This window comes from Tyto alba, unplaced genomic scaffold, assembly GCF_018691265.1.
Source record: "Tyto alba isolate M040663 unplaced genomic scaffold, T.alba_DEE_v4.0 Super-Scaffold_22, whole genome shotgun sequence".
In the NCBI taxonomy this organism is placed as follows: Eukaryota; Metazoa; Chordata; class Aves; order Strigiformes; family Tytonidae; genus Tyto; species Tyto alba.
Window position 1 is genome coordinate 41121318 of NW_024881296.1, and position 27718 is coordinate 41149035.

The 27718-nt window shown below is 39.6% G+C and overlaps 2 protein-coding genes and 1 long non-coding RNA gene across 8 annotated transcripts; 1 reads left to right on the forward strand and 2 right to left on the reverse strand.

Moving 5' to 3' along the window:
* Window positions 1-1029: 1029 nt before the first annotated feature.
* Window positions 1030-15390, reverse strand: RPF2 (ribosome production factor 2 homolog). 4 transcript variants are annotated; one of them, XM_033002901.2, is made up of 10 exons: window positions 15319-15390; window positions 13514-13646; window positions 12718-12755; window positions 11983-12022; window positions 8887-8968; window positions 8718-8794; window positions 7411-7510; window positions 2887-2989; window positions 1729-1873; window positions 1030-1421 (listed from the first exon to the last, which is right to left on the reverse strand). In XM_033002901.2, the coding sequence occupies exons 2-10, from the start codon at window positions 13568-13570 to the stop codon at window positions 1242-1244; spliced, it is 822 nt and encodes a 273-aa protein (XP_032858792.1). In that variant the 5' UTR covers window positions 13571-13646; window positions 15319-15390; the 3' UTR covers window positions 1030-1241. The 4 variants fall into 4 exon arrangements, with proteins under 4 accessions (XP_032858792.1, XP_042652001.1, XP_042652003.1 ...); XM_042796067.1 differs by lacking the exon at window positions 15319-15390 and adding an exon at window positions 14621-14789; XM_042796069.1 differs by lacking the exon at window positions 15319-15390 and adding an exon at window positions 14527-14629.
* A 639-nt stretch (window positions 15391-16029) lies between these two features.
* GTF3C6 (general transcription factor IIIC subunit 6) lies at window positions 16030-25674 on the reverse strand. Of its 3 annotated transcripts, XM_042796070.1 has the most exons (7): window positions 25569-25674; window positions 24654-24734; window positions 21765-21828; window positions 20349-20393; window positions 20104-20217; window positions 17458-17600; window positions 16030-16265 (listed from the first exon to the last, which is right to left on the reverse strand). In XM_042796070.1, exons 1-7 carry the CDS (start codon window positions 25629-25631, stop codon window positions 16224-16226), a joined length of 552 nt encoding a protein of 183 aa, XP_042652004.1. In that variant the 5' UTR covers window positions 25632-25674; the 3' UTR covers window positions 16030-16223. The 3 variants fall into 3 exon arrangements, with proteins under 3 accessions (XP_042652004.1, XP_032858790.1, XP_032858789.1); XM_033002899.2 differs by lacking the exon at window positions 16030-16265 and having other exon boundaries at window positions 16272-17600; window positions 20104-20214; XM_033002898.2 differs by lacking the exon at window positions 16030-16265 and having other exon boundaries at window positions 16272-17600.
* Window positions 25675-25856: 182 nt separating this feature from the next.
* LOC122153730 lies at window positions 25857-26750 on the forward strand. The gene is made up of 2 exons (XR_006165613.1): window positions 25857-25918; window positions 26271-26750. It is a non-coding gene; the product is annotated as an uncharacterized LOC122153730 (long non-coding RNA).
* The last annotated feature ends 968 nt before the right edge of the window (window positions 26751-27718 follow it).

Genomic DNA, 27718 nt, shown 5'->3' on the forward strand with positions numbered 1-27718 from the left:
GGTAATACATTAAAGGTAAGTATGATTGAGCCCTCAAAAATATTCCAAACTTTTGAAGCCCCTTTTCACACTACAGGTTTTATCAAACCAGCAGAGCAAGAACACTGCGTGTTGCATTCACACAGCCACAGTTACAACTCAGCTCTCGCATTAGCAGAGCAAAGCTGCCCAACAGCTTCCACCCAGGAAGCAGAAAACAAGTGAAAATAACAAACTATCTATTTCTAATGTGACACTTCAGTTGATTACACTGAGAAAACTAACAGGAAAAGATAAAGTATTACAAACATAACTAGGATGAGCAAGCTTGCTGTGTTCATGATGAAAGCGCGTACACTTTTATCATAATTATGCTAAAGGGCAGAGTGACAGCTCCCAGAGACAAGCAGAAGAGCAAGGTTTTTCAGAATGTTCCAAAACATGAGACACCACCCCAAAGTCTCACTAAGCTGTTAACCTCTCACCCCCCTTACCCAAGTCTTTAACCGAGTCTTCACTAACTCATGAGCTCTAACGCAGGAGGAAAGCAGGGTAAGAAAAAAGGACTGTTACCTTTCATGGTTGCTTCAAGTGCTTCCATTCCGGGCACAAACCAAGCATCAAAGAACAAAATTCAAACTGTAAAGGTTTCACTTATGTCTAAAGCAAACATCAGGTACTTTGCTACCATGGTGACGAACACCGTAAAAACACCTTAATCACTCCCAACTCTGCAAGTGTAAAGTAGGCCTTGGTGCAATACTTAAAAACACAGTCTGGCATCAGAAACAACACTCTGTGAGTTCACACTCTAGAAAACGGTTTATAGTTTACTGAGTATTGCAGTTGTGCAAAAACTGAAGAGAGAAGTTGTGCTGTGTATATTATGCATATACACTACGCTGGTCCTGCACAGAATTTAAGATGAGTTGATTGATCAAGGGTTCCCAACATAACAGCCATAAAACTGTTCGGGAAATGAGTCACCTGCTTGACTAGCATATGTTTGCTAACACCAAGAGAATAAATACTCAGCTTTGGAAAACTAAGCAAGTTATATCACGCTTTTTATTTTAAATAACCAGGTTCCATGTTAAAGCTCAATACCCCCATGTTCCCTTTAAAACGACAAACCATTCAAAAGATTTTTTTTATAAAACTAAAGCTAGCAGTAGCTGAATCTTTTATATCCGACACATTTATATTCCAACAGCTATACTAAATTTGAAGGTACAAAGAGTTTTCAAAGCTGCTCCTGACTATCAAGTTGATTTTGACTTCTTTGGACTAACCCCGCCATCTTCAGCTGACTTTTCTGCTGGCCTCTTTTTTAACCCTTTCATTTTCCGTGTCTGCAGTTTACCAAGATCTTGCTTCTGCATGTGGATTCGACCATAAGTTGTACCAAACACATCATGGGAGATATTCTTTTTCTTCTTAGGCTGTAAGGGAAGAACAACATCAGTATTTCTGAGTACAGAGTGCCAGAAGCTCTGGTGAGAATCAAGTGCCTAAAAGCAAGGCCGCACACATTGTTTGGAGCTTAGAGATTAAGATTTGTTCTGTATGTTCTATATGCTTCCAGAGGAAAGTCTGTGTGCCAGCTGATCACCACAGAGGTGCTGTGGCCCCGGAAATCTCAGTTGGCCTATACAAAAATAAACTTTGGTCAAATATACAATAATTAATACTTCAACTTTTGCTCTTCACAAATCGATCTTGAAGTAATATACTTTCAAAGGTACACACCTTCAGGGCTTTTGGTTGTTTTAAAGACAGCTTATAAAGGTCATCTGAAGCTAAATGTGTCCTCCTTATAATGAGATCTAATGAAGGTCCCATCTCTTCCAGTTCAATTCTTGGTATTTTACAGCCAGATTTCTTCAAAAGCACCCTAGAAAGGAAAAACAAAACCAAAAATCAACATTGTCCTCCGTGGTAAAGATTGATCAGTCTTCCTAAGGGGCAGATTCAGTCCTGTAGCTGGAAGACTACTAAAAACAATTGCTACTGTTAACTCTATTATTGAAAAAGATGTCTGTCAGTAGCAATTTATAATATATAAAACCTGTACCGTCACAGTTTGAACACACCCAAAACACAACCTGGCTAATATAACTTTTTTTTTTTGTTGTTGTTTTGTTTTGTTTTGTTTTAATTAAACGAGACCAGTATCATCTGTATTACTGTTAAAACTCCATCCCAGTACCCTGCAAGCCATTCCACTCCCCAAATTCAAAATAGTGCCCTGGGTATTAACAGATGTGAAAAATATTTACTGCTGTTTACGACAAAATAAACTGAGAGCTAACCGAGAAAGTTTTTTGTTTGTTTTGAAGAATGAGACCGATGAATCGGTACTGTTACAAGAGGAACCAGAATCGCCTGGAACACAAGCTGTGAATGCTCACAGCCGCCTCAGGCCGCGGACTGCGGGGGCGAACACCAACGCAGCAGGAGAGACCATCCTGTCCTGCCTTTGCCCGTCTCACCTTGCGGATCGGTGGCGGCAGCTTACCGCCCGCCGCGCTCGGCCAAGCACCCGAGTGAGGAGAGCCCTAGAAATCAGCCCCAGAACAGACTAAGTCTACCCAGTCTAAGACAGCGCTCTGAATTCACCGAGGTCATCCACGCCACCTCCCTAATCCAGCCAGACGGAAGAGCAATCTCCTCTCTGGAACGAGGAGCTCAGCAAGGAAGGGAGCAGCAGGTTTAGGGCTGAAGTGTTTTCCTTCTGCCGTACAAGTTACTCTGTGTTCCGCTGGATCACCTCTACACATTACGTCTGTTAAACACAGCAAACTACTGCTCAACCCAGTTCAATCACGCAACTACAGCCTACATTTGGAGACAAGCTGACAAGTGTACCAAAAAAAAAGCAAGCTAACAGATAAAACACATACTCACTTATAGCTTCGCATGTAAATTTTCCCATCTACAGCTGTGAAATGCAGAACGTACTCTAAACCAGCCAGACGAATACTGGGCACGCTGGGACCTCTGAAGAAATCTGAAAGAATATTTAAAAAAGAATAAATGACAGATTTCTTGGCTGAAAATCAAACCAACACATGGCTACAACAAACTGGTACACTTCATAGCAGACCTGCGTGACATCGCTTGAACTTCTTGCCTATATAGATATTTCTACTGCATCTAACTAAGCAAAGTTTTACAGGGGATGGCTCCAGAAAAGCCAAATCTGTATGTTTAATGGGCGTCTCATGAAATAGCCGCTACTTAAAACTGCAGCCCTGCCGAAACACAGGAGAGAAGCTTAATATTGCACGTGTTAGCTCCTGCACTGGTGAAACCAAACGTGTGGAGAAATCCTGACAGGAACACACCAACTTCACAGCGATAACCGGGTAACAATATATATGCTACCTAAAAATAAGTGCGTGGAAAAGAGCAAATAAACTTTCAGAGCAGTAACTTAACTTTATTAAGCTAATTGGGATAATTGCATTGTTTACTCTTCTAAATATTCAGCTCTAAAGTAATAAAAATGAAATGCATCCTACTTCGTCTTCAGGACAGTTCGTGCTCAGCTAAACACAGATCAGTACAGAGAAGCCTTTAGTTCAGGTATCTGTTTAAAGACATCATTCAAAAAACTGATACTTTAGATTCTTAATCAGAGCCAGATTTGGAAGAGTACAAAGAATAATCAAAACCAGTACAAAACAGACAGAATCTGTATCTTATCTATTCTTACCTACATTTTCTCTCCCTGACTTGGGGAAAAAGTTTAGATGCATTGTTTCTTTCACACCTCCTCCCACAGCAAAGCACTTCTATCTTTAGGTAAAGTAGTATCCGTGAGTATAATTAATGTTTTCTCTATTTAATAAGCAAGACATCTATAAGAACAAGACACTTTAAATACTTGCTTAGTTTGCAAAAAGAACACTGAAACACAGGTTAAATACAAAATGAGCTATCTCTAGTGAGGCTCTCGTATCAGGCTATGAAAAAGCACCGTGCACTCAGAGAGCTTGCAGTAAGCACAGCAATCTGTCCAACACATGCAGAGGGTGGAGAAAGAATGTGACCTTGACCGAGGGAACAAGGTGTGCTAATAAACATGACAGGGCAATGCTGAAACATAGAAGAACTGCTAACAGATGCAAAACGCATCAGTTTTTTTCCGTTCTGTGCCATTTCCAGATCCCTCAGCTAGCTGTCTTTTCCTCCACTACCTTTTTCAAGAGTATCAGCACCAGAGTAACATCCAAAACAAAGTCTTGCTGGCAGATATCAGCTGGAGTCTAGCCAGGAAATTTCCTTGGTCAATTAAATACTCTCTCTCCTCCTCTTGTGAGTTGAGCTTGTAGTTAGAAGAAATGTTGCAAATAAAATATTTTGTTTGCTTCTGGCTTATATTTTCCCTTCAACTAGTTCTCTGCAGGTACACAAGCTTACATTTACAGTGGTTTCATTGACAACATCTCCCTTTCGTATTTTTCTGTGGCATCATGCACCTTTTTACCCACAGGATGATCTCTTCCAACAAATGCAGGTGGTCAGAAATTTCTGTTTCCTGGCAATGCTGAGCAGCTGCAGAAACTTTACATTTCCATACACCTAGAGAGTTGTAATGTACTCTTAAATTTACAACTCTTGCTTTGGTTGGACTAGAGACTTGCTTTCTCCTCTCTTTTCATTCCTAGTTCTTTCCCTCCCTTGTCCTCAACATGTTTTCAGAACTTCTAATTCACTTTTTCCTGCAGAGAGCTTCACAGGACCTTTACATTTCCAAATTAAATTCCTAAATTATTTTGGAATGCGAGTCTGTAAATTTCTTTTTGTGTCAATTTGTATCCAAAAGCTGGTAACACTGTAACCTATGTAGCTATGGTTAGAATTAGCAGAGCTCAAACTCTATCCCAGCCATCTCCCAGACATTCCTTTTCTTGGCCAGAAGGAACCCACAAATCTTTTGCAGTCTGTGTGAGGAAGGCTGTATGAAGAATAAGCTGTTGATCAAGCTAAAATTGTAGAGATCTCCTGGAAACCAACATTTTAGAAAGTGTATAAGCAAGTCACGTAGTGCCCAGCCATTTTTAGGATGAAATGGGTGTGCAAAAACAGAACTAGCAAGCAGGCAGTGTTGTTAAAGATGAAACATTTTATAAAAACAAGTATAAAAAGTTATTAGCATTTCATGAACTGCATTCCAAGGACTTACATCGTAAATTAATTCCTACACTACCACATCAGCAGGCAATGAAAACCAAAAGAGAAAGAATGGGATGTCTTTGTCTTCCAGGTCTCTAAAGAAAAATGCAGCTGCTATTTATTTCTCCTAAATAACTTCTACCACTTCACAATTTAAGCAAACTATAGGGTTCCATTATCATGAACACAATAATTCACCCTTGCCTTTAACTGTACAAAGAAATGGCTGTAAGATGATACTCCAAACATGTGTAAACCCTTCTGATACCACAAAAGGCAATGAAAGCTTGGTTGCTCACCAGCATTACTGGCAACATTGCCTTGACAACAAGAAGCTGTTACTGATCTAATATTCCCTCTTCGGTCCCAACAGTACTGTTACAGTAACGAAATATTTGTTGTTGTTGTAGCAAAGACATTTTTCTATCTTTCTTAGCAATAGAGCGGCAGCTTAAAGGCGCTATCTTTTGCCAAAAGAGAAAGAATCAGTGCCTGCCTATCAGTTAAAGGCAGTTTTGAAGCAGGTCAAGTTATCACCCAAACAGTTTTAATTGGTTAGAGATACCTTCAAGATTTACACTCCTGAACCTTTACCTTTGTCTAGTGTTTTGCATTTAGGTATTTCATAGAAGTCAGCAGAACATTAAGACCCGGAGTACTTGGAGTACATCCAAGAAGAACGACTGGGTGTCGATTTGAGTACATTTGACTGCAGAGTCATTAAAGGCAAATAAATAGGAGAGGAGAAAGAACAGAAGAACATCAAAAGAAATAGGACAGGAAAGTCTAGTTAGCTATTTGACAACTATCTAACGATGCATGTCTTCCGTTTAAGGTATCAAGGTGTTTGATGATGGGGGGCATGAGCACACCTGGATGCCAATCACCAACATTGTGCAGATGCCTGAACAAGATACACTTCAGAGAAAAACGCACCTGCTTCCTGCACTGTAAACATGAGAGTGACATAAACATAAAGTATTAAAACTCATTTATCTTCGCATTCAATATTCACCCACCCTCAAAGGTTTATAAGCACGGTTACTAGCTTTTCTATCCTTATTTATCCCCAAGAACCAGTCAGCTGTATTGAGAGGATGCAAATTCTTTCCTCTCCTGGTCCCCTTTCAGTCTCATTCCCTATGAAACAACTTGCTTTAAGGAATTATTATATTAAGGGGAAAAAAAAAAAAAAAATCTCATTTTTAAGGTCTTTTTCTAAAGAGCAATCATTTATCTGTTTGCCTAGGAAAAAAGGGCTGAACCAATATTTATTTTATATGGAAGGGAGATCTTGCAAAGTTGTAAGACTAGGAATTGGTATATAACCCAAGAATGGAACTGAAGGCACAAGACTGCTGTTATTGGGCCAGTTTCAGTATTTTACCAGAGCTAAAAAAAAAAAAAAAAAAAAAAATCTACTTTTAGAAAACCTATTAAAAAGAAAAAACACACTACCCTACTTATTAGATATAGTTCTATCAAGCAAGATGCGTTTTTTAATTGTCAAGAGATACAGTACCATATGACTTCTATGTCCCCAAAAGCTACCCTAAGTATAATTATTTTCTGTGGTTCTACAGGAAAAAAAAAGGCAAAACACCAAAAAACACAATGTGCTTTATCTTCCAGGGCCTCTAACCTTGAGATAGTAAAACACTTTATGCCAGTTTGTTTAGTAAACTCCAAGCCTGCCTTGAAGTTATGACGCAGCTATTATCTACAGATGTTTTTTACTGCACGTTCTTTCCAAGTACTCCAATCAGTGGAACTTTTGTTAGAATCAGTCAAATTTCCAACAGAAAATGCCTTCATTATAAAAACACAAACTCAGTTATATGGATTTGACTTTTTTGTAAGCAAAAACATCCCACTGTCTGAACTTAGTCCACCAATTTCAAATTAGATACTTCAAAAATATTATTTGGTTAGAAAAGTGATGGTCCAGGACAATCTCAAGGTAAAGACTTTTTGAAAAATACCAGAATTTTCCCACTATCAAAGTAATGAATTCTAGTGAACACAAAGTTGCAACATCAAAGACTTTTAGGCTAGTCTTTTTCCCCCCTCCAACAGTCATGACAATTAGTTAACTTTAATCTCATGTGACATGAAACTTTCAAGTGCCTGTTCTTGTTTTCTTTCTGGGCTGCACATAAATAAACATTTATTGACAAAACCGCATTTCCCAACAGATCACATTACTACAGATTTATGCACTCCTACTGCTCAAATAATCAAAATACTGACCAATAAGAAGGCTCTTCAGTCTTCTGTATTCTTCACTTACATCAAATACATCACCAGCAAATATCAACATAGGTTTTGTTCCTTCAGGACATTTACTATTCTGTGGAATAGGAATTTTAGAACAGAATAAAAATTCAGACTGGGTTAGGAAACATTATTCACTTAATAAGTGGTTAGCCATTCAACACTGAATGAAAAATTGTTGTGACCTGTGATCAATATGGACACCGTAGACACTTTTTTTTTTTCATTGAACAACACTGTATGTGTATGGAAGGATATTGTTTTTAAAAGGGTGAACTGCATTACTCTTTGTGCTGGACTGAAAAAAAGAGAGATTCTTCAATATAAAATGTTTAAGATAACACCTTCCAGTGAGAACAAGTGAATTTGACAGCAAATACTAACAATAAAACTAAAATTAGAGGCAAACAAGTCTATTGTACTTATGACACCGGAGAGTACATGAAAAAGGGTGGAAGAACAGTTGAATCACCTAATTTTAATTCTGGCCAACAAATACATTTAATAAACTATAACTTCCCTGCTATAAACAGTGTCATGAAGGTACATGCTACAATCTGACTTCAAGGGGAAGATTCACCTTTATGAACCATAATTTCTTCACTATCCTCCTAGACTGTCCTGCCAATTTACAGACTGTGATGAGAATAAGTACCATAAAAATTTCTTATTTTTGCAGTGTATGAACTGCTTGATACAGAAGTACACACATAAGAAATATGTTTTAGTCTTGCCAGAATAAGCTTAACATAGCCATAAAAGGTGAAATTTCTCTGGGTTTAAATAATCAAGATGGTAGCTCCCTGTCTAGAATTAAGTATAGTTCCACTAAAACTGTAATTTATATGTTACTGAAAGCTAAAGAGAGTTTCAGCATCATCTCAGACAGCAGAGTGACCCTCTTTGATTATAATTTGAGAAGAGAGATTTCAGTTTTCAAAGCCTATGCCCGTTTATAAAGGAACCTACCATGAGTAGAAACCGACTAAGGAATTTTGTAAATGTGACTCTTCAATTAAAGGAAAGTATTAGGAATAAACCAAGTCTAAAAAAAGTATTTGCAAAAAAAAGTTGCAAGCTTGCTCAAAACAACCAAAATAAAATACAAAGCAGAGCATAAAAGTAACATTCTGGGGTACACAAAAATTACCAATCCTCATATACTCCATGAAATGCTTGTTTAAACAACTCCTGTCCTTACTTCAAAGTATGGAAAAAGCCAATGCAAAAAAAAAAAATCCACCAGTAGATGTCACTGAAATACTGAATTAGCAATTCCTTACCTTGACATCTTTTAGGGATACAAATTTTTCAATGCCTAGCTCAATCATGTCTAGGACATGATAGTCAAACATGCGACCTGTGAAGGTAAAAAAAGAAAATCCAGCTATTTAAATATTCATTGAAAATTAGATCTTTCATCCAAATAAAAACTCAGGTGAGACATATTACCTATTATCAGATTGTTGGGTCGCTTCTTGTTATGAGAGCCAAACAGAAACAAAGAACAATCTGATTTCTTGGAAAAAAATTCCTACAATTGAGGAAAAGAACAAAACTCATGAGTTCTAGTTTGTTTAAAATATTTGGTGAAGGTATATGTCACAAACATGTGAGTTTAGGAGCTGCTTAATGAGAAGAGCAACTGCACCTACCAGAAGGGTTTTGAGCATGTCCAGGTCCATAAAAGCTAAAACTGACAGCTGGATTTAAGGTTCAAGTAACAATTAATTTATTTTTTTCATTTCCCACTGCAGTTTTAAAGATCAAGCTAGGCAATCTTTTCTTGCCATCTTATCTGTAATGCTCTCTCATAATTCCTCATTACCTGTTTTTACATACATTACCTTCAACCCACCTCTCCTTGCCTGAAGACTAACTATTTGCAAGTTGGCTGCAGTTGTAACGCCTCACTGTAGTGACCCAGCTACGCTTTCTGCAGCATATCAGCTTTGCCTAACAGCTTCTGAAGGACCACCTAATTCCTTCAAAGCAAGCCTAGGAACATCTGCAAATATCTAATGTTCTCACACTTGGGTCCCACTACAGCGCAACTACATGTCAATTTATTATTTAAGACGCTACTTAAAACCACGCCAGTGGTGACTATCATAGAGAAGATCTTTTCTCCAGGTGGATGGAGAACCTATTATGGTATTCTGTCCGGAGCCAACATTACAGCAATTCCTTCTGAGGATGTCCAACTCCAAAGCCATTTTATGCATCGCTGCTTTACAAGGCAGCCCCTCGTTCCACATATCAGCCATAGTTTCTAGATATGCACACACATTATTTAGCCAGTACTCCCAGAAGTACCAGAGGTGCTGTATCTGCACTCAGCAGCTGTGCAGCAGAAAAAGCCACTGCATCCCCCCCCAACCCCTGCAACAGCAGCAGCTCAGAGAGGACACTGCAGCTCTGCCCCTCTGGGAGGCCAGGAGAGACAGCCCCAGGAGCAATCCTAGGCTGGATTAATTGCACATGCAAATCACACAGCTCAGCACTGAGCTCTGTCACCAGGTCCCTGAAAAATACTGACTGTAATGGATCAAGAACAGAACCGTCCCCTTGAAACACCTGCTCATACAGCCCTGTTAATCACTGTGTGTTGATATATGTAATGTCTCTTAACAGCTATATATTTTATTAGAAAGATGCAACAAACTCAAATGCTTCAAATGTGTCCCCCATATACTGCAACATCACATACATTGAAAACCCGACCTTTTAAAAAAATGCTTGTAACTAAGTTTAAAAAAAAAAAAAAACCCAAACAACACTAACTTTATATGACTTTCCATATCTTTCTAGGCTCTCATTACTTGTTTACACTGTTCTCAATGACCCAACCCTGCTGTTCTGAAGTGACAAGAATTAAAGGTCCTTGAAGGACCTGCTTTTAAAATACCAGTATGATTTTAGCTGCCATGTTTTCCCAGAAATTAGCAGAAGTTTAAACCTGATGATCAGCTGGTTCCTGTATGACTGTGAAACCAAGTCATCCAACTATGGGATTGTAAGGGGTTTAGTTTCCACAAATTATGTTGCAAATCTTTCCCTGATGCCTACAGTAACTTTCCCATTCCACTCATGATATTTTGGGAATGACTGCATTAACGTGCTTCATGTCAAGAACAGAACAGGAGCACATACTACAACAGCTCAGCATCAGTATTAATGCAGACTAAGTAACTTTCTGTGTCGGTGTAGCTACGCTGCAGTCACAATGATTTTTTTGTTCCTAACACACTAAAAATGCTTTAACTCAACCGTCCAATACAACTTCTGCAACGCCTCTATCACTCACTATTGGCTGCCTTCACTTTTTTAAAGCCTTAGCGATCTCTCCCCTCCTCTCCCTTTTTATTTACAGGAAGTTCCTCAGATATGTTTCCCTGTTATTCTCACAGTCTCTTTCAGACAAGAAAGTGCACTTGTGCCTGGTAAGTATATGTCAAATTTTTTTTCCTTCATACAGATTTATTTAATACTGAATTTTCAGTGAGTTGTTTCAACAACTGCCTCACACATCAGAAAGCTGACCCTTATCTCCCTATGTTAGTTGGCAGTGGTGCAGAGCAAGCTTTACCAAATCATGATCACTGGGAACCAAACAACTTATTTTGGGATAATTCATTTTTGTCTTTATTGTAAAACTACAGCTGTATATCACAACCTCCATTCTCTCATTTTGTGGGAGGAAATACATATACTGCTTTTACGACAGATATATTTCAGCAGTTAAAGTAAGGCTATAGCTGAAGTGCAAATGTGCGAGATAATTTTAGGATTAGCCCCTCTATTTTTTGCCTTCCTGCTCATAAATTATTTTGGCCATAAAACTTCAAATCCAGACAGGGACATATCACCAAACGTATTTCCAACATACACCGCCTTTCAAAACACCCTCCAAGCCTCTGAAGAGCAACTTTTGCAACCTCTTTGCAGGCCAAATACATATATTTAACTGAAATTGTGCATTCTTCTGACAGTTCTTGACTGAACGCTGGAACAGAACTCTCAGCAACCACCTCACACTTGCACAGCTGATGCATGTGTTTGCATGTGGTACTTTGTCAGACTCTTCTACCTCTATTCAAACTTAAGGAAGTCACAGAAAGCTACGACACCCTCCATTTAACCCCTCTAACCTATGAATTCACCAAATTGAAACAATTTGTTCATAAGCGACATCACTTTAGAGGACTGGCTTTTAGAAAAACAAAATAAAATGCCGCCTTCTTCCTTTTATATCAAGGACTGTTACTTATAACTGACAGGTAAATCTAGGAGTTTGTAACAATGGTTACAGAAACGTGTTTATAGTAAAGACAAAGTCCTCACATGATGACTCTGTCATGCAGTGAGAGGAAAAATATGCCTACTGACACCATAAATCTAGACATAGCCCTACCTTCAACTTATCTGAACTCCCTATAAACTTTCTTATACAGTACCTCATAGAGTATACGAAATTATCTCCCAATAGAGTTCTTCATGACTTTAAGGCTATAAAATGTCATAAGAGAAGATGTGGTTTATACTTACCAATGATGTTTGATCCTCAAAAGGCCTGGTAATATTTTTCCTGAGGGGGGGAAAAAAAAAAAAGATAAAAAAAATGAATAGGCCCAAATAAGCACTTCCAATTCTCCGATAACATCAGAACTCTCCATTTTACTGGAAACTCCAACAGTAGAGGTTCAGTTTTAGTTCAAACCATAAGCCGTATTACTACTGCCAGGAGCGTCTTAGTGCTGCTGTTATCATTTTAAGTACTTTCCTCCACGTTTCCTGTCTCCTGGGTCCTGACTTCCAGACCGCCACCACCGCTGACACCTGGCAAACAACTGCCTTTGCCTGTTCATCCAACATGAAATTTCGCTATTGCAATTAATGTCTCTGCACTACATCCATATAGGCACTGGGTTCCCATTCTGAACAAGATTTATCACTATAATCTGTAACTCAAATTTGTAAGAATTTGGATACAATAACTCCAGCCTACCCACCTGACACAGAACTTCACTAGCTGTTTGCACAGATCAGACAGAGAAATCAACCATTCAAATTTGCTCTGTAACACTTGGCACCGAACTGGGCTCAGCACCAATAATGATCACGTACACCTTGTTTCCAGCCTACTGAAATTTATGATGAATCTCAGTTGTCTTCTGTAACATTTTCCATTGTCCAAGCCCCCATGCATCTCTATTCACATTTTGAAATTACCAAAACCTGTCTTATCAGAAGACTCAAAGATGTCAAAGCGAGAGCACTTACTTTTTATACAGTACAGCAAAAGGCTTCTTCACAGCATACTGCAAAAGACAAAGTTACAGATGTGTTCTAATATATTTAAGTGAACAGCACTATTTTTTCCTAAAACCCTACAGCTTACATGATTACATGAAATAGAGTAATTGTGCAAATCAGTCTAGAAGGCAGCACCTCAAAAGACCTCTCATAATAGTACCCTTCAAGTTGCTAGGAATCTTGGTTCCCAATTAATTGCTAATTGCAATTCGTCTAATGGAAGCTCTCTGCTTCTAGGGGCATGAGGAAAAACAGGGAGTGAACAGCAACATGATCATCATTGACATAAGATGGTAAGAAAACAACAAACCAAGGAGAGAAAAGAGCGTAGGAACGGCTATAATACTTTCAGTTATGGAGTTAGGAGATAGGATTGGTAAATTTAAGTTTTTGGAGAGGTTGAAAGCTCCATAACAAGGCACACAAGCAGTTTGCGATTCTGGAGTATGACTTCAGCTGAGTGATCCAGTCCCAATTCTGTATCTAATCCTCGTGTTTTCAAATGGACTTGCAACACTTCACTTTATATACTGGACAATAATGGCAAAAAAAAATAACAAAGAAAATAAGCTCAAAACTTCTGTCAAAGAAGAAACTTGAAGAAAATAATCTCCATTGAGGGGTAAGTAATGACACCTTAAGAGTACTAGTCAATCTGAGATTTAGGGAACACAGAGTATGAAAATACTGATCTTGCAGCAGAGAACATGCAAATTGTAAGAAAAAGAGAAAGGAAGGTCCCATACTATGTCCAATAACTTACAATGTCTTTAAGCACTTCAGTCACTGTTAAGTTTGCATTTCCTCCTTTTATAAGCATAGCATTCTTTGTATTTTCTTTAAGTTTGGGTTCTCTCTTCTCAAGAAATCTTTTTGCTCTCTTAGTTTTAGGCTTTCTGTAACAATAAATTAACAGTTAAAAACTTAGTAACAACACTTGACACTGCAGAAAACAGCAGAACAAAACAAGAATTGGAACAAACTCTGTTCAAGTAACTTGTTTCAGTGACTCAAACTAATTCTGACCTGCAGATTTACAATCAGTGCTAAAAGCCCAGCTTCAGATGAATGTGCTTTACTGCCACTCCTCCTCTTCTCTGCCTCCCCAAAGTAGCGAAGGTGATTTTACACTCTTGGGTTTTTCAGTTTCTGCTAATTTAGAGCATAAACTATACAGACTACTGATAGGCTGAAAGCTTCCCCTCACACCAGCTCCCTCCCCAAGTCAGACTCGCGTAAGGGAAGAAAACAAAGTTCCTCAAAGACCACCAATGGCATCCAAAAGGAAAGCTCTAGCAGAGGATACCTGTTAGCAGGAACCAGAGAGCAGAACTGCGCATTATGTAGGTGAAATGCCCCAGCCTTAGTAGGGGCACGGAGATTATATAAATGAATAACTACGTGGCTTAAAAACTACGCTTCTCCACGAAATGAATGTAAAGCTTTTCACATCTTCTCTGTAAGGCATGATATTTATTTTAGGAAACAAACAAACAAAACACCAAGCGGGTACTCCTAACTATAGATGAAGACAGTTTTTTTTTTCAAGCGTACGGAAATATATAAATTCAAAACCTGGTGGTCACCGCGGTTCCTTTATGTGACCAACTGAGCGAGGGCTGTGCTGCCTCGCCACCAGGAAAAATCACGGCAGCGACCGGCTCTCCTCTGTCCCGCGCGTTTTCCACGGGCCTTTTCTCTCTGCCGGCCCCGCCCCGGGCCCCACACACAGTCGCCCCGCGGCCCCCAGAGCCCGGGCAAAGCCGCGCCCGGTACCGGCCACCCCGCGGTCTCGGAGCCGGAGCCCGCCGCAGGCCGGGAGGGGACGACTGATCCCGTGTCGCCCCCCCCCCCCCCCCGCGACACTCACACCACCCGGTCCAGCGCGTCCATCGCTGCCGAGCCGCCCTCACGTGCGCGCGCCGCCGGGCAACACCATCCGGCACATTACATCCGATACACTACATCCGGTACACTACATCCGGCGAGCGCCAGAAAGCGCTCGGCTTCGCGCAGTGCGCAGGCGCGGATCAAGCCCCGCCCCCCCGCGCCCGGGAGGTTTCCCCCACTGAGGCGGCGAGGCCCCGCTCAGCGCAGGGTGCGAGTTAACTAACGCACAAATTAACCGCGGCAGCGGCCGGTCAGTTTGTTTCTGACCTTTCTCCTTACCCTCCTCGCAGCCCCGGTGAGGTTGTACAGGTAAAGCAGGCCCTTTCAAGCCGTTTCCCCCCAAATTTACCGATTTGGAAAGACCAGTGTAACCAGTGAGTGGTGAACGTGACCTTGCACATCACAGAAAGCAGATGCCAAAAGGTTTATTTCTGCCTTAAATCCCTAATGTTGTGGCACCACTTTAAAACCAGTAGCTACTCTTAATCTTAAAAAGTTTCTGGTTATTCCAGAGCCTGCAGGCCTTCAAGCAGCTGGTCAGAGCTGTTCAAATTTAAGGTTGATGCATTTGCTCCTCAAGTTCTAAAGGCAGAAGAAATCCAAGACACTCAGGAAAATCCAAAGACCTAATGCAAAAAAATCTCCTGCCTACCTACAACTAGTTCAGAATATACCCACCTCCCAGCTTTCCTGTGAGCTGAACATTTCACATCCTGCACTCTGCTTCTCCAAGTTGGGTGTTGCTGAATCTTCTCCAAAGTAATTCTTTTTTAAATCTCTTTTTAAGCACATGCTTGTAACTGTCACAATGTGTAAATAAAAGTGCTCAATACCAGATGAGGCAAGGAACCATTGGGATGGTCTCGTGCCCAGGCACAGGGACACAAACAATGTAGAATAACCAGGCAAGGGCAATTACAGCAGTAATCCTATGTCTGGCTACCATACTTACCCAATACCCCTTTTTTTTTTTTTTTTTTCCACTCTACACACCCCCACCCACCTATTTTGAACTGTACTTGAAATAACCAACTTGTTGGGCTTTTGGGGGCAAAATCAGTAAAGCTGAAGAATTTGCTGTCTGCAGCAGTGGACTCATAGCACCTGCTTTCTGGGAGGATGGGGGAAAAGATGGGTAGAGTGAGTGTGGTTGCAGAAGTTAGGACTAGTAATAGTAGAAACAAAAGTTTGAGAATTATAAATAACATCTGAAATCTAAAAACCATTATTATGAAGGTACTCAGTTTATGATATAAAATGTTAAAAAAACCCAAAACACTAAACAAACAATTGCTTCCCAGATAAACTAGAACAAAGAAACAGCTTCAGTATACTACTGAAACAAATGGCTGGAAAAGGTCAGAAACCAATTTGCTAGAATACTCCTGGCACATAATAAAAAAAAAAAAAATCTACACTTACATAGTGACAGATTTAGCAGTTGGTTAACAAAACAGAATAGCAGGATTGATGGTTTGAAACCGCTGCACTGTTTTGATGACTTACCTTTACTGATTCTGTGCTGTGAATAATGCTGGGGGTGAACTACTCTGATCATTAAGTTTTACATAATTATGCTGGAATTAATTAGGTTTTCTCATCCTCACAGCACCGCTGCAGTTAAACTATTTTGAAGGAGGCAGAAAAAGGTAGGAGGGAAGAAAGGTTAGGAAGAATATGGTTTATGTATGCACCACATACTCAACTTTTATGTGAAATACTATGTGACAATATAAATGATGTAGCAGTATGTAGTGTCAACCCACAGACTAACTAGAGGCCACAATACAGCCACATGGATGAGTCTGCGAACCACTGATGCATGGGTACAGGTTCTTAGGCATAAAAACCTTCCGAGAAGTGCCAGAGAAGATTAGAGCCAAGAAGTTACTGGGGGGTAGGGGAAATAAAAGAGACTTCATTTGGATAACACACATTATATTATATAGAAAATGGGGGAAGAGTGACAGATGACTCATCAAGACCTAGATTTCAGTTGCTGACTAGTCCACAGGCGTTTTCAAGACTTGACTGGACAAAGCCCTGAACAACGTGGCTCAAATTCAGTGTTGAGACTATTTTAAGTAGGAAGCTGGACAAGAGACCTCCTCAAGCCCCTTCCCAAATGAAGGATTTCTAAGATCCATTATGGGGACAAACGATGCTAGAGAAAAATCCAAACTAAGCAATTTAATGAGTAATCAAGCAAGTAGTAAAAGCCACACTTACTTGAAATTTTTCTTACAGTAACTGCAGTACAAGAATGGATATAGTATGCGGCTCAATATGACACACAAAGTGAAGCTATACTTGAAAAATTCAGGGCTTTATTTTAAACAATATCTTTTTTCCTTTTATAAAATGTCTCAGACTGTATAATACATCAACATTTTTCAAAGGTTGGGATGTTTTTCATTATGTAATCATTTCCTCTTCTTTTTTTGAGGTAGATACACGCACATTTCCAGTTAACATTTTTAAAAAACACTTAAGCCCTCCCCACTATAATGCAAACATAAAGCAATGCACAAGAACACCATGTCCATTTTTTCCACTATGAATTGCTCAGATAAATTGGAAACCATGTCATGGCCTATAGAAGTTGGCATTTAAAAGTTGGCCCATTAACTCCATGAAGAAATCCTGAAAAGATCAGAGCTGATATCATGGAGGGGCGTCGTCTAAGGCAACACTTTCAGAAGGAGAATCCTCTGCCCCAGAAGCAGGGCTGTCAGGCAGAGGGATAGAGGCATCTATTTCCAAGCTGTGAGGCTTCTCCAGATCACAATTCATGTCAGAATTTCCCTCGCCACTCACCTCTCCCTCCGACTCTTCAGTCAATTTGTCTTGGGCCTGAGCTGACTCCTCAGAATCTTCTTTTTCACGCAGAAAGCTGCAAATCGTATTAGGCCTGCTGTAGGAAAAATCTCTGTCTTTGATCTGCAACCACTCCACTCCACCTGATGCAAAGAAGGAAAATTGATACTAGTGACAAAAGCAGGTAAGAGTTAACAGCACTTTTTTCTTAGTTTAAGTTAACTGTTATTAAGGCTGAGCCTGACCAACATTTAAGTAAAAGAATCGCTGAGAAAGATAGATAGACATTTTTTGAGAATTTGGAACAACACTAATTTCTGTGGTGAGTCTCACCATGGGGCTTAAGCCACTCATTTTCCTTGAAAAATAAGCCTATGACTTACAGAAGGGCATCTGATAAACAAAGACTGGCTTAGAATTCAGAGAAACTTAACTTGATAAATTAACAACAACATGCATAGGCTAAACCAATTTATCTAAGACATATAGCTACAGGTTTTTATCCAGATACTGGAGGCATTGTGCATGGTTCATTGATGTCAGCAGTTTGGTCTCTGAAGAGCAGTCACAAGGGAGATAAAATTGTTAGGAATGAAAAACAGGAATGTCAAGATACAAAACTATGTTACGTCCATGCATAAATACTGTGTCCTGTTCAACTGATACTGTAAAACTAGAAAAGAGAAACAAGAATTAGTAAGAGTTAGCTCTACGTGGTAAGAGACTTTAAAAAAACCAACACAACAAAAACCACCAAAAAGGCAACAAAAAAAAGACAGAGACTAGAATTCTACTTGGAGGAAACAGCTCAGAGGGGGCAGATGTTTATAAGGCTGTACAGGGAAAACAAGTAGGTATTGACTCATCTCCTAATTCTGGTAACAAAATAAGTACCTTGCACTCATTAAAAGTGCCAAATCGTACATTTGTAACAACCACAAAAGCAAACAATCATCAAAACCCACAATAAAGTTGTACTTTTTCCATACAACATAAATGTGATTTGAAAACTAACTTCCATAAGAAGTGGTAGAAGTCAAAAGTATAGACAGGTTCAAAAAACAAGTGAAGATGACAGAGTCTTTACGGACTATAGACATAGTAGTCCAGATGAAAACTCTTGTCAGGATATTCACAAACTGCTGAACACAAGAAGGATAGCTTAAAGGAAGGATTATTCATGCATATGTCTCCTCCTACCAGTACTTTCCACGTACCCATTTATTACTGTCCATATTCAGAAATACAATACAGGACTAAAACACCTCTGGTCCAATCCAGTATGGCAGTTCTGGCTGTATTTAGGTGTCAGACACCACCCTTAGACTCTTAAAATAACTTAAATATAATTAAAAATGCAAATAAAATATTCTACAAATGCAATAAAAAGAATGTTTGTTCACCTAAATCTTAGAACATCTGGCAGTATGATAGGAAATTACATCAGAGATAGTCTAAGAATTTGTGTTGTCTCCTAAAGTTGAATATATCAAGCTCTCACAACACATATTGAACTGATTCCAAAGACTTTTAGGCAGTACATGTTGCCAATTCAAAAAACATTGCAGTTACTTTGTATGCACAACATTAAACTTCTGTCAGTGTACAGAAACAAGTTGTTTTTCAGCAGGTATCATCATTATTGCTTCTCCAGAACAAAATAGGCCTTTGTATTAAGAAACATATTTTCTAGTCTATTGTACTTTAAAAAATAATAGTTTCTGTTTAATATTACCTACTTAATTATATGGAGCGGAGAAATGGTACATGGTGTTGATAAAAATGCTTATGGTTGATGAGATTCTAGATGACATTTCATGTTATACCTCCTACGACCAATGCCCAGTTGGCTGCCCATATTTAATATAAAATGGCTACATATTCTTAATATATGAAGCAGTAACACTGACTTGAATGAAAAAAAAAGCAACCAAAAGCAATAGCATACTGCTAATGAATACTAATATATATAGTAGGATACTCAGTATTTAACTACGTAAAATAACTGACTTCTTTATGAGAAAACAGCACTGAAATAAAGCAAATATACAAGCATTGAGCTCTGCCTACGGAATGAAAATCAACATGAATGGTCTGCTAGGTGCATCTTTGCAAGTAAGTTAGATTCATTTACAGTAAATTCAGTTATAGTACATACAACATCAAGCTTCTTACTAAGGATAGTAATATTGTAGACTTCCAACAATCGAGAGACTCAAAAAGTCATCAAAAAAATTGATGGAAGTAAAAAAAAATTAAATAACAAAAAAATATAATCCAGTGAAGAACTAAACAGCACCTCTGATTTCAGAACTTGTGCCAAAACCTTTAGATGACAGAAAAACACACCAGAGAACATCAGCATATGTTTGCCCTGCTCTTACACTGTTCTATAGGAATCTCCTACTAGCCACTTGTAGAGGCAGCACTGTTCAGAAGGAATATCAGGTTGTTTTGGTTTGGTTTGGTTTGGTTTGGTTTTTTCCTCTGTGCTTTGTAATTTTGCATTTAAGCATGGGTATTTGTTGCCTAAAGAAGAAAGTTCCTCTAACTTTCTGCATGCTCTTGAAACAAACACTTCGTTAAGGCTGACACTTCTAAGTATAATCCACCAATGTCACTATACATAAAAGCAGAAACACTAACCAACATTCTCTTCTCCTTCTTTCTTTTCTGTCAAAAGTGTCCGTGTCATGTTCAGCTTCTTCATTGTGTGGCACTTGTACTTCAGCTGTACTTTTTGGTTGCCTTCTGCATCTGCTATGAAGAGAGGATAAAAAAAAGTACCCAAACCCCCATAATTATAGTGAATTCCACCATCAAGTTAAGCAAGATAAACATTTTTAACCTCCCAGGCTACCACAAACAGGATATCAAATCACAACAATTACCTTGCTCTGTGTTTTCTTCAAAAACCACACAGGTTCCCAAGGTATCTACGGAACACAAAGTGAGAAAGTCTTAGAGGCTGTTTTCTACCAGCTGTAGATACTGGCCCCACTGGCACAGCTTTGGGAATGTCCTGACTGCCAGCCCCTCGCAAAGGCCCAGCACTGGTAACCACGCTGCCAACTCAGTAACAGACAGGAGTATCACAGTCATCAACAGTCACTACAAGGGAGGATTCCAGATCATTTCCTTCCAGACCAGAGTTGTTACTGTAAGGCAAATGGCAGAACTACAGGTGGCACAGCACACCAGTCCTGCTTATACCGGAGACAACAAGCACTTTAAGGTATTTTATGTCCCACATTTTTCCCTGCAGAAATACCCCCTGGTGCACCTCAGAATCAGGTTCCAGACATGCCTTCCGATAAGTAACATGGATGTATGGCTAATTTAACAGTGAACTCAGACTGGTGCTGCTCTATATGGTGTTGTACAAACACCACCCATATCTTCAACAACTCACAGGACTGCGTTCTCCATTCACAGTGCAATTAACTAACGTTAAGAAAGTTCTTTGGGTCACATGAAAAAGGAGAGATTGTATCCAAATAATTTTTCCTACTGAAGTACTCAGGCCTGAACAACAGGCCTTGAGCCAAAGTTGCCCTCTAGATGAACCTCACAACCAAACGTTATATAACATCAGTATCTGATCATTAGCAAAATATGTAACTTGGATGGAGTATCTTATTAGCGAGATAGGTAGCTTAGATAAAATATGGGAATATATTGACCCTGCTCAGTTTAGAAACACGCTATCAAGGCCAACTACAAAAACACACAAACTCCCTTGGTTCCTCCTTGAGCCTTGGCCAGGCCTGAGGAAGAATGCCAGAGCTGGATGATGAGGTGAACCAATCCATCAGATGTCTTCTGTGCCTTCTGTCAATCATATAGATTTACAGACTTGTTTGTTAAACTGTATAAAAGCCGGGCCCTCTCACAGCACAGACGCAGACCTCACCTACGAGTGGATGCCCTGCGTGGGACTTCCCAATTGCCGGGAAAGGCTCTGCGACCCTTCGCTGGGACGGGGCTCCCCAGCTGATGCACGGGTCGGGGGGATGGTAAAGTAGGAGGGCAAGTGGTGATGGATCTTTCTTAATCACTATGACTCGCCCGGTATAGTAATGACTGGATGCATTGCCTTATTTCTCAACTGCCTTGTTTGTGATCTATTGCTTATTTTTGTATTAACTGTATGTAGAAATTATTAGGTGCATTACCTTGCTTAAATGATTAGGTACATTACCTTGTTTATCCTTTCTGCTGCTTTAAACTAAAGTAAAATAAGCCTATATCTTTATCTTGGTGTCTGTATCCTTTGTGTTAACTCCGTCAACTGGCAGAACACCTACCTTCATATTCTCCCGCAAATACATATCTGTCCACTTGTAAAATGGGTCTCTCTGTCTCTATTCCCTACAAAAACAAGGACAAAATTGCACAGATGTCAGGTCTCTCAGCCCAGGCAAATTTCTTGCTGTAAGACCAGAGAACATAGATATAGCAGAATTGAGATTACATCAATTTCTTGAAAAGATAAATAGTTAAAAAAAAAAAAAACAAAAAACAAAAACCACAAAGTATTAACAGTAGAATACTGTGAGTTCCATAACGTGGTAAATGTGAAATAGTATTTCTTTTGGTATTAGAGAAAAGGAATGGATTCCAGACTATAAAGCCTTCTCAAACCGTCAGCTTCACAGCAAGAAAAATATATATTTAAAACAGTATTTATGAAAGTAAGAGTTCTGCAGAGGATATGATTTTACAGAAGCTAGCAGACTCCTGAAAGAAGGGCAAGACAGGTAATTTATTTAATATTTATTATTTTTCAAAAAAATTTAATAAAAGTAGTTTTTTTAGTCATTACAATTGACCCTGAGGTCTTCTGCAATATTAAACATCGGGGGCAGGGGGAAGAGTTTTCTTTCTGTTTTTGTAGCAGGCCAAGTTAAGCAGTGATAACAATTGTTACAAAGGGTTTAGCCAATCTTACTGTAGAATTAGTGCAATGTTAAAAAAAAAAAATGTAATGACAAATTTTCAGTCTACCATCATACATGTTACTTTAAGTATATTAAATACAAAGAATATACCAGATTATCTGTTCTAGTAATCACAGCAAAACCAACAATGCTGATCTGGTATAGAAAATGCTCTCGTATGCTAAAAAGGTTTAAAAATTTAGATGAAACTGCAGCCAGTGGTCTATTTAGGTTACAGTAAATAAATTTAAAGTCCTGTTATTTCCTCAAGGAAATTAATTTTACCTCCGCTTTAAGTTAACAAATAAAAATATACATATCTGCATGAAAAAAATGTTATTTTCTAAGCTCCAATTAATACAAGTTCTGTAAAGTGCAGTAACTTTCAAAAATATTTGGAAAATACATAAGATTAAGTCCAGCATAAAGCATTACACCAGCACCAGAAGTGCAACTGCAGGACTGTAAAAGCCTCTGCGATTACCGTGCCTACACTGTGAAAGAGATGGAAACCACTGTTAGTCAATTTTAATTTTTTAAACAAAGAGTGGGAGAGTAAGGCAGCAATTCTATCAGCTCATTCCCTTGCTCTATAGCAGGGCTTTTCCAAACACACAGGCCAGGATCCCATCGCTCTTAACGTAAGATATACCTATAAACTTTGTTTTGATGAAATTTAACACCTGAACAGAATACACTAATTAAGGGAAAATGTCTTTTAATAGAACATTGTGAACATCAACATTATTCAGGACACAAAGACAACCACATGCTAAAAGTTTTCGAGATGAGGCACTATATAGCAAATTGCGTAAAACACATAATATCACACAGGTTAATAGGAATTTGTGCAATTTTCCTCTTGTATTTGTAAAAAACAGAAGTATCTAAGATCAGCAAGATTTAAGGTCTGAGATTCTCTTTCGGCTGCATAAGTTAACATCAATAGTGTTAAGCTAACCTGTAGAGCTTTTTCTTTTTTTAACCACAGGAAATAAATTTTAAAATGAACACATCAGTAGTAGACAACAGCATTAAGGTTTTTAATATTCAAAACTTTATTTCTTTGGCTGATTTTCATTCCTTTTTGGACTATGCAAAAATGGAAACGGTCTTTCCCTCATGTGACCAGCATTGCAGAAAACTTGCTAAACAGAGTAACACAAAGCAGAATCTTTTATTGGGGTTTTAACAACAGTTGTCTGTTAGGAAAAATCTCAACGAATGCTCACTCCGTGAAGCGAGCACGGGCAGATTTGAATGGGAGTACGACACAGTACAGATACTTAAAAGTTTTTCTTGTAACATTACAAAAGAATCTCAAAGAAGAAAATTTAGAAGAATCCCATTAATGCTACTGAAGAATATGTAGCCATTCAGACACCAGTAATGAATCACCTCTGCAAGACATTTCAAGCAACTTAGGTCAGATCCAAGAAGCAAATCTGCTTATAAAAAGCATATCCATCCAGTGATAGATAATTTATGAATTTTGATTGTATTTCTACATTTGAAAGTCTCAGAACTGACTTTACCACCTCACATATATTTGATCAGCGGTATACTCGAGATGCTATCTTCCATCTTTTCAGTCTAGTTTCAGAAAGTATCTGCAAATCAATAGTACTTGTACTGTCTATACAGCTCTCATAATGCACATAGAATTTGAAGGGCAAATAAAATTTGTCCCATAAAGAGAAAGTGATTATACAACTCAAAAGGAAAAGGACAAGCTAGATTCTTACAATAACGTCACAGGGAAGCAAACAACATCCAAAACTGTTTACCAAATGCACAGTTATCCTTTACATTTACAACACCTGAACTTGCCAGGCAGCATCTGAAAAAAAAAACCATTGTAAATATAGTGCAATTCAGAAAGATTTTGGCTTTACCTGTCAGCTACATTCAAGTTATCTGAAGAAGTGAGCTTAAAATTTTTTCTGAATGTGTAAAATACATAATTAAAAAAACAAACAAACAAACGAACAAACAACTTAGAGCTTGAAATGAGAGGGGATAATGGTCCTAGCTTATCTTCTATTTACGTAATACTACATCCAAAGACCATATGCCATTTCTGAAATAGAAAGAGCCCACAACATGCAAGCCAAACATGGCCAAGACAGTGCACGTAATTCTCTATCAAAGACTTGATCTAAAAGCTATTGACTTCAAGGAATTTAGAAACAGCCTCAGTCCCTTGTTCACTTGCATACCGACTTATCCCTTTCCTATCATGCTGTAATCACTCACCAAAATCTTGCATTTGTTTTCACATTTTTCTAAGAAGTCTGAATCAATAATTCCCGATAGCTCCACCATGACCAGCTGTTCCTACAAGATAAGTTTATAATGTACATCTGTAATCGACATATCTGAACTCAAGAAAAAAAAAGCTCCCCAAAAAATCTCAACAAAAAACAAGAACTGTATACAAAGACCCAGACCTTCAGAGTAAACAACTCCTAAGCCTGATCTATTCTGCATTTTGTTGAGAGAAAACACAATGCCTCACTACTCCATCAAACACCTGTTTCACACCTGAATTTCTTGGCTTTTTCTTCATAGCTAGAAAGGGAGCTCTTTTTTCATCCTTGAAAAATGAGGATCGATATGGGTAAATGATTTATAAATTACAACAGTAAGACCAGTTACAGATCCCAAAATACATTTTACCAATGCTTTAGTATCGACCTAAGACACCATAGCTAGAGGATGCATTAAGCAACAACTTGCTTGAAACGGTTGCTTTTAACTCTTTATAATATATTGCTTTGAAGTCAATTCCTGTTTGCAATTCCTTACAATTTTGGGTGAAGATAATGCAAAAATACAACAAAAAAATAGCCACCTCGAGAAGTCTTTTATTCAAGAAAACAAAGAGTTTTCATTAATCACCACCTACTACGCATCCGCGAATATATACAATAATGGAAGATTAGCAGTTTGTATTTTCGGATGCTATGGGGGTAGGAAGCAACTGAAACTGGAAGAGTGTTTTCGGACAACGCCGCTTCCCACAAAACCTGAAGTAGAACGGCCAGAACTACACAGCTCTCGGTGACACGACCGCGGCCCAGGGAAACGCGCTCGCCCTGTGCCCGACCCCACCGCCAGCCCGCTGCTCCAAGGAAAGGGGGGCGCGCCCCGCCGCCGGCATCCACAAACCTCCACCTCCTCTTCCTCCGCTTCATCTTTCCCGTCGCCCCACTCCGCGCTCGCCGCCGCCATATCACCAGCGAGCACACCCCCCCCCCCGCCGCCTCCCCTCAGCGCTCACCACGTGAGCCCGGCGCCGCCATCTTAGAGGGCGACCGGTCCCGCCTCGTTCGCGATGCGGCGGCGGCGGCCCCTCCCCTGCCCGCGAGCGGCCGCGCGCGCCGGCTCACCCCCAGCAGGCGGCGGGAGTGAGGCGCGTGCCTCTGCGGCCGCGTGGGGGCGGCGGCCCCGCGGGCGCGGGGGCGCGCAGGGCCCTGAGGAGGAAGGTGGAGCTCGGCCAAGGAGGAGCCCGAGGCTGGGTGCGTGACGGGGCGAGGCGCGGGGCTGTGGGATCAGGAGGGTGGGCGGGCGGCGGCACGGAGAGGAGGAGCGGCAGCCCGGAGGGGAGGGGGGCTGCCCGGCGGGAAGGCTGGGGCCGGGCGGCCGTGTCAGGGAGCGGCTTGCGGGGATTGGGCGGCTCTGCTCCAAACGGGCTTCGCGTCCCTCGGCCTGCCCGCCGGCTGGGAGCCGTGCTGTACCCCGCTGCCCTCCTGCCGCACCGCGTCGCCTGGCCCCGAGCTTTCCACCACCACCTGCGGGGCTTTCCACGGACGCAGCACTTTGCTAGAGTCACACCCCGTTCTAAGAACCTCGTTTTCCGTGTTGAACCAGGCGCATCGTCCCTGCTAGGCAGACTTCTGACTTCCCTCTTCATCCTAGGAGCCCGTCTATGCACCTGTGTCGCGCGTCTCCCTTCTTGTGTGCTAGCCTTATATGCGCCATTGCAGATTGAATCTTGCCAGACCCATCTTCAGTGGAAGAAAGGGAAGTGTTTTGCTTCGTGCATGGTTAAATTATATTTGTTTTCATGGCGCGTGCCTGATGCTTTCTGGTTATCTTGTCAGGTTTGAATACACTCCTGTCCAGTTGCCATCTGATAAGGATTTCTGAGATAATGTGTTAACTTATTTATTGGTAAATGCAGGACGCTGCACTCCGTAATCCTCAGTGTCATACTGGTCTTTTTGTAAATGTAATTCTCCCTTGTTTTCCTTCTGTATGCTGTGTTTCTGATTTTGTGCCAAAAGTGTCTTCGTACTTATTGTGGCAAGTCATTAATTAAAATGTTCAATAAAAACTGATCCCAAGGGAGTTCACTGTAGATTTTCTTCCAGCCTCTGCTTAACCTCCATCTTATATAAGATAAACATAAATGACAGCGTTGCACCATATCAAATGTTTAACAGGTTCAAAGTGTTTAACAGTTAGATCATGTGCAACCTATTGTGGTTCTTTTCCTAGAAAAATCACTGGTCTTAAACATATCAAGTAAGTTTAGCAGGATTTTTCTCTGGGAAGCCAGCATTAGGCTTCATGTCATTTTCTGTTAAGTTTCATGGTTTTATTTATTCTTTTCTTACAGCTTGCTTTAGACTATTGCATACTGCTGTGGTAAGAGTGGCCTATAAATTTGGATTAGTTCTAAATACAGAAAAAGATGCTGGAGCATGTTATCTTTTAGTCAGACAAATTACAAAGGCTTGAATTTTGACTGCAGGGGATAATAGCTGTGGAACAGGTGTTTGGTATATTACAAGTGTTAATTATCAGATATTTTAAAATAATAGTGTGTATCATTTGCTTAGTGTGGTCTGCTATATTTGTTTTTGAAACTAAAAATAAATTTTTGAGTATTTGATTTCATGCTCTGCCACTAGAAGGAGATAGATAAATAAAATTATGCTTAGAGAGCTTGCTCAACATTTCTGATAGATTTCTTTTTTTTAATGAATTTCTAACTTTTAAAGCTGTATGTAAATGTTGGTAACTTTAGCTAGTTGATCTTGTGCTGCATGATATAAGTACTTGTGTAGTAAACCCAGTCTTTTAATAGTTCTTAAATACTGGTTTCTATTTATTAAATCACTCTATTTGGCAATTACATTTTTGCACCAGGTCTTCCTGTCTTTAGATAAAAATTTTTGTTTTAAAAAAATTCTGCCTGCATAAAGCAGAATAAACTCTATTCTGAAAGTATCTTTTTAAATTGTCAGAACTGACAGTGCTTCTGTAATGTTGCATTAATACCATCTTCTCTTTTTATAGATGGGAAGAGGTTA